The sequence below is a fragment of the Amphimedon queenslandica genome, unplaced genomic scaffold (genome assembly GCF_000090795.2).
Source record: "Amphimedon queenslandica unplaced genomic scaffold, v1.1 AMPQUscaffold_13422, whole genome shotgun sequence".
NCBI lineage: Eukaryota > Metazoa > Porifera > Demospongiae > Haplosclerida > Niphatidae > Amphimedon > Amphimedon queenslandica.
The window spans coordinates 104,506-111,175 of NW_003546342.1; the positions used below are offsets into that span (position 1 = coordinate 104,506).

Here is a 6,670-nt window from a genome sequence, read left to right on the forward strand (position 1 = left end):
TAACAGAGGAGTTTTCGTTAAAGGGAGGTCCGTTTTCATTGAAAAATTGGGAAAATGAGTTGGTACATTTAATCTTTTTCATTATAAGGAGGTTTTAGTTAAAGAGAAGTTCCGTTATCAGAGGTTCCACTGTATTCATATTAAAAAGCAGTAAATATATATATACAAAGCATTTATATATATATATGAATATATCAAGCATGGATTACTAATGTTTGTACATGTTTGATGGAGTCTGTTGTTAACAGCCCTCTCTATAATGCTGCAAATGCTACTAGATATGTTTTATTGTAGAGAGAAAGGAGAATTATTAGTGTTACCATTAACGCGGATTATACATATATCATTATTATTTTGCCATGGATTATTTATTTCTATTTTATTAGATGACAACAAAGTGAAAGTAAAATAAAGGAGAGATGAGGTGGAATGAGATTTAAGAAGTGAATGAATAATAGTCTTAAAAGGCAAATTATATGTAAGCTGTATTAATGTGGTGCATTTATGTATGAAGTAAATATGTTCTCAGTAAATATTGGCAGCTATTTAGAGCTATATGTTTGTATATAATTTGATTTGAAAGTAATTACTGATATGCTTTCATACAAGCCAAAAAGATCGTTGATCATTTGTAGTTTTAGTCCATGATGTGGATATTGAGTCCTGTTTTGGCTCTTGTGTGTAAGTGAAATACCCTGAACTAATGTGCAAAAAGCCAAGAACTATGTTGCTCTAAACTAGTAGCGTAGCATTATTAGTTACATAGTCCTTTGTTATTGTTAGATCATTTGTTTTTTAGAAACAAGTGAATATTTTGTTTTCCTTTTCATAATTATTTTGTCAGCTACGTTTGCTTTTAAATTTTGTGGTTGCATTTTTAATAATGATGCCAAACAGATGGATGATCACGCGAATGAAAAAAGGTGTTTATTTTAGAAAATTAAGGTGGCCATCCACTATGCAACTTTGTTGTCGGTACCGTCCTTTGATGTGGTTGTGCAACATGTTGGATGAAGTTGAGAGTCTCTCTACTTCATGTAACATGTTGAACAACCACATCAAAGGTTTAACCACAAGTTCTAAGCAACAATGCTGCATAGTGGATGCCCACCTTTAGTTCAACCTTCAAGTGGGAAAGGATAACAGTGAAACATCAAAGGTTTAACCACAAGTTCTAAGCAACAATGCTGCATAGTGGATGCCCACCTTTAGTTCAACCTTCAAGTGGGAAAGGATAACAGTGAAATTAAATGATACCATCACTGTAAGACTTATTATCATTGTCCCCATCGAGCTTTTGTGAAAGTGCTTGAAATTTAGTTTTCATGAACAACTCAGTCTCAGTTAAAAAATTAATCTACTATGTGGTAACTAGTAAATTCATTATTAATCTTGTGGTTTTGTGTGTTTAAAGGCCTCCATAGGCAACATGTTGCTTGCAACATTTGTGGTTACTTTGATCTTGTATAAGCAACATGTTGCACAGTGTATGGAGGCCTTAGTTATGCTTATATAGGATATGCACACACATGTTCTTTTGATCTGTTCTGTCTTTGTTCTATTTTCCTTCTTCATCTGGGTCTATGTGCAGTGTGTTGGTGTCTCATTTATCTCTTTTTACCAAGTTGTGTCAAGTTGTTAGTTTAAGTGATTATCACTTCTGTTTCTTAATTAAGATTCTAACAATACTACATAGATCTACTGACATTGAAATTAAATGCCAGGCTATTTTAAAGTTCACATCAAGTAAGTTGTCATCCTTAAACCTTTTCAATTGTTTTCTTGTAATATAAATTTTTGCTGTTTTTATTTCATTTTTTTTCTAAAATTTGCCCATTTTTCCCCTGAATTTTGACACGTACATGTAACTCGAAATATTTGGTGATGGGAATTAGCTTAAGTATTTTACACAGCATGAGAATACAATGTGCATGTGCATGTATTTACATGTAATTAAATACTGTATAGCATGAAATTTTAGAGGGAGTTAAATTTGGCAAATTTGGCGTTTTGATTACCATTTTTCAAAATAAAACTCACCATTTTCAGCCATTATATGCATGCTCAATGGCAAGTGGCCACTAATTTGTGAAATTAAATTTGCCAATCACCAAATTTAACTCCCTCCAAAATTTCCTGCTGTACAGTACATGTATAAGTAATGAAATTAGTAATTAATATTCTGGATTTTATTTCACAAAATATTAAATTCAATTACACTGTCTCTTTCAGAGGTTCCCTGTCATGGACTGGTGATATATTATGTAGTGGGTCAATATTACAGTGGGACCCACGTCTACCAGGACACTATTAGACCACACCCACGATTGAAGTCTGTGGGACTCACTGGTCACCAAATCATCAGCAACTCGTGTTAGGAGGAAATGATAATAATTATAGTGAGTTTATGATTTTATTAATTTTATTTATTTTACATTGGCTTCATTATCACTTCCATTTTTACATTGATGTCCTAAGGCTAGCTATGTTCATGTAGAAAAAAGTTTTTCAAGTTATGGCCATTTTAAGAAACAATTTTTGAAAAATACCCTGTATTATAAATATAGCTTATGCTTTTTTCAAAAGGACCCTCATTTTTAAAAACATTTTCTGATAGATATTGATGTCCTTATGCTATGTAGAAAGTTTGAACTGATTCTGACTATAATTTTTGAGTTATGGCCATTTTAAAAAATGAGCCAATTTTGAACAATATCCTGCTCATGGTTTTTTCAAAAATGGGTCCAATTTTTAATTACATTTTCCGATATAATATTGATGTCCTTATGCTACATGTATGTAGAAAGTTTGAACTGATTCCAATAAATAATTATTGAGTTATGAGAAACGCCAATTTTTTGCCTACTACATTCATTTGTGTATATCCATTAGCAAAGTAAATTGTACATTAATATAGAATCAATTAACTATTTGTTGGTATAGTACAGTTAGTATAGATTAATGGGGCTTTATTTTTGGTCCATTTAGTATTTTGTAATTTGACCATAAGATGATAATTAATGTATGAAGTTGAAGTTTAAACCATAGCCTATACCACTAAATTGAAAAAGTTACCTTAAAGTTGCTTTCAGCAGTACATGTAGTAGTGGGCAGCTTTGATATCTGATATCCTTGTATGAAAATATTTTAAAATTATTGGGAAATTTTTAAAATAATTCATAATTTGTTTCTAAGAAAGCTAATAATTGTCAATATCCTTCTGTAATTTTATTTCTTAGAAAGCATCGATCTACATGCATAATAGCAAATTTCTGAAATATTTAGGCTGGTCGATGGTATCAATCAGTAAATATGTAGAGCTACGCATATTTACCAGTATGCTTTTAATACAAATCAAATCGATCAATGATTCCTTGTAGTCCAAGATATGGAGAATGAGATGATGATTATTGAGGATGAGTCCTGCTCCTGGTAAAATTAATACAATATTAATTGTACCTTGAACTAACATGAAGCCTGCAAAAAGCCAAGAACATAGTACAGCGCATTTCATCAAGAGTGGTTAAGAGAGAATTCTCCATTTTATTACATTTTTTGATGCATATACAATTTTATGCTGTGCATGTAGTTTTGTAAAGTTACATACAAACTAGTCTAGTTGCATGTATATATTTATGAAGTGACTGTGTCTAACTATTTTTAAAAGACTAAGTCAAGAAGTAAGTTAAAAATTCTTTATGTGCAGCTTAATTCCAAGCTACTTTGCACAATCATTGACACTGTTGAAATTTCATTACCATTCTTACCCAAGTCATACTAGAATTTATACAGCAATTGTGTTTGTATAGTGTTTTATTTATGCTGATTTTGTGCTCTTGCTTTAAGTCTAACACAAATCCTGAATATGAAATTCTTAGAAATTATATTGTTGTGGCAACAACCATTCAAGAAGAAAACCTAAAAATCTACTTCCTGAAGTTCCTGTGTTAGCGTTAATGCTTCCTGCCATGGCTTCTATTTAAACTCATTTAGTTTTGTTTTCTTCAGATCTCCAGCTCACTCTCATCTCCTTCTTTTTTATTTTTTTCTTACTTTATAGGCTGCAGCTAATATCATAAGATGATTTCTGGTTTTTCCACTATTGCTGCTGCAGTTGTCATTCTATTGTGCATCACTGCTCAATGCACAGCTCAAGATACTGACTGCTCTGCTCTGGCCACTAATGGTGACTGCAGTTTCTATGATTGCTTGAGTGCTAGATTCCGTTGCAACAGCAAGGACTATCCTCTTCGCCGTGGTAAAACTGACTGTCAGAAATACACTGATGAATCAAGTTGCTTCACAAAATCAGTAAGTACACTGATTGCATTGATGTGTGCCCTACAACCTACTATATTATAGTATTCAATTTTGTTGAAAGCAACCTAGGGGTTAGTTGATGTACTCTCAAATAGAATTTTATGTATCAGAGTTGTTGCTAGTAGATAACGTTGGAGACAACTATAGATATAGTAGTGGGCAGCTTTGATAACTTGTTGTGTAAATTGATCTCCAATAACCTAAATTTTGATGGTAAAATCCTTAATTGTCTTTGCTGCATGTCATTTAAAGAAAACTATTTTGTAGTAATTGGATATCCTTTTATAAATATTTTTAAGAAAGCAATCTAGCAATCTGTAATGATGAAATTTTTATATATTTTATATGGGCAATTATGGAAAAATGCATAGTTGCATAGCTCAATGAAATAATTTGCATGTACATGTACATGTAAATGAACAACATACATGTACATTTCATAATAGAGCTGTAAATCAACATAATATGTGATTGTGTATGCTTCTACCAAAGCAGCAAAAAATTTTAATAATACAATATTATCTTAGGGTCAAGCATGGCTTTCTAGAGTTCGTAGATGTTTGATGCAGTCTATTGTTAGCAGTGCTGTCTATAATAATGAAAGTGCTACTTGTGACGATTTGAAAGATTTTGCAATTGGAAGTCGTCCTAAATGTTACGTTGATAATGGGTTCTGTACAAGTATATTTTTATCACCTCAATGTCAGAACCTTAATTGTATTCAAAATAGAATTTATCCTGATAATAAAAGGTATAGTACACAGTCGAGAGCTCAGGTAAGAGAGTATTAGTTATAGGTATTATTATTATTATTATCATTATTATTATTTTACTTTTATAGATTATAAAGACAACTGAGTCTTGCCCTTCCCAGATATCTACATTCCTTACTGATGCTCAGCAGCAGTGCAGTTTGGATAGTCCAGACAGTGCTCTTCCAGCCGTTATACATGATCATTTAGGTACGTACTTCAATACTATAGAGTATGCTATTCTTCTATTTGTACAGATTGTACTGCAAGGGCTTTCGATTTCATGATCTTATTGGATGCATCTGGAAGTGTTGGGGCTGATAACTTTGAGATAATGAAAAACTTTGTTGCAAACATGCTGTCTAACTTTACCATTGGACCAGATGACACTCGTGTTGGAGTCATTAGTTTTGCTAGCAGTCCATCTATTGTTATCTCATTGGGTTCCATTAATACTTATTCACAATTGGCTACTGCTATTAGAGCTATATCATACACTTCAGGAGGAACAAACACTGCTGCAGCATTGGATTTACTAAGCACAGCATTTGCTACTGCTCGTGTTAGTGAAGGTATCCCTCGTGTAGCTGCTGTTTTTACTGATGGAATGTCTAATGACGCTGCAGCAACAGTACAATCTGCGCAAGCTGTCCATAATGACAAGATTACTGTTTTCTCTTTTGGTATTGGAAGTGGTGTCAGTAATGCTGAATTAGTTGCCATTGCTTCAGATGGTCAACAAGGTGTTTTTACTATCAGTGGTTTTTCATCTAATACTTTTCAGGCTGTATTGACACAACTACAGCTATCAACATGTTTAAGTAAGTCTTTTTTAATGATGTAAATTTTTACTAAATCAATTTATAGCCCCAACATCAACTGAGAACGGAATGGAGATTGCTACTACCCTTCCAAAAGGATCATCTCGTTTGTTACAGTATGGGTTTCCACCAATGGGAATGACACTAAAAGTTGATGTTACAGTGGGAAATTTGGCAGTTCGTGGATCATTTAGTGTCCAAAATCCAAATGAGCTCACACAAGATTTCTCTGTCATGAGCAATGGAAATGATATCGATTATTTCATTAGTCCAGAGTTATATGTACAGTCAACTACTGATGATGACAATGGTGGAAGTCGCAGAAAGAGACAGACATCAATACCCACTAATATCACTAATGCTAATGTGTACTTGTCTATTGTTGGATTGAATGATAACAATACATTTGTATTGAATACTACTTTTGGTGATACTACTGAGTACATTCCAACAAGCACTGGTAAGGGAATATATAACTGATACTTAACTTGATGTGTTTTTTACTTTAGGTACCAGTGTTCTGGGCTCAATGATACTTATAATGGCTGCTTTGCTCTGTTTCCTCCTCTTTATATAAATATGGGAAGCTTGTCTTTGACTTTTTTATTAGTAGCATAGCATTTTTAATATGCTTCTTTTTTTATTGTTAGATCCATATGCTGCATTGTTTTTTTTAAAGTGAACATTTGATTTTATTAGCAATTTTTTCCTGTTAATTTTTTGTGATAACATTTTTTCAATAATGATGCCAGATAGCCTGACAGTTAATCAAGCAAA

At 32.7% G+C, this 6,670-nt stretch overlaps 1 protein-coding gene across 1 annotated transcript in view; it reads left to right on the forward strand.

The window, feature by feature from the left end:
- Positions 1–6,670, forward strand: part of LOC105312654 (uncharacterized) — a 13,546-nt gene extending 6,876 nt beyond the window's left edge. Inside the window, exons 4-10 of the mRNA XM_011405464.2 lie at positions 2,233–2,399; positions 4,061–4,311; positions 4,848–5,096; positions 5,162–5,282; positions 5,330–5,893; positions 5,940–6,353; positions 6,403–6,670. Coding sequence (XP_011403766.1) covers positions 4,081–4,311; positions 4,848–5,096; positions 5,162–5,282; positions 5,330–5,893; positions 5,940–6,353; positions 6,403–6,470 — 1,647 coding nt within the window. The 5' untranslated portion in view covers positions 2,233–2,399; positions 4,061–4,080 and the 3' untranslated portion in view covers positions 6,471–6,670. The remainder of the gene's footprint in view (positions 1–2,232; positions 2,400–4,060; positions 4,312–4,847; positions 5,097–5,161; positions 5,283–5,329; positions 5,894–5,939; positions 6,354–6,402) is intronic.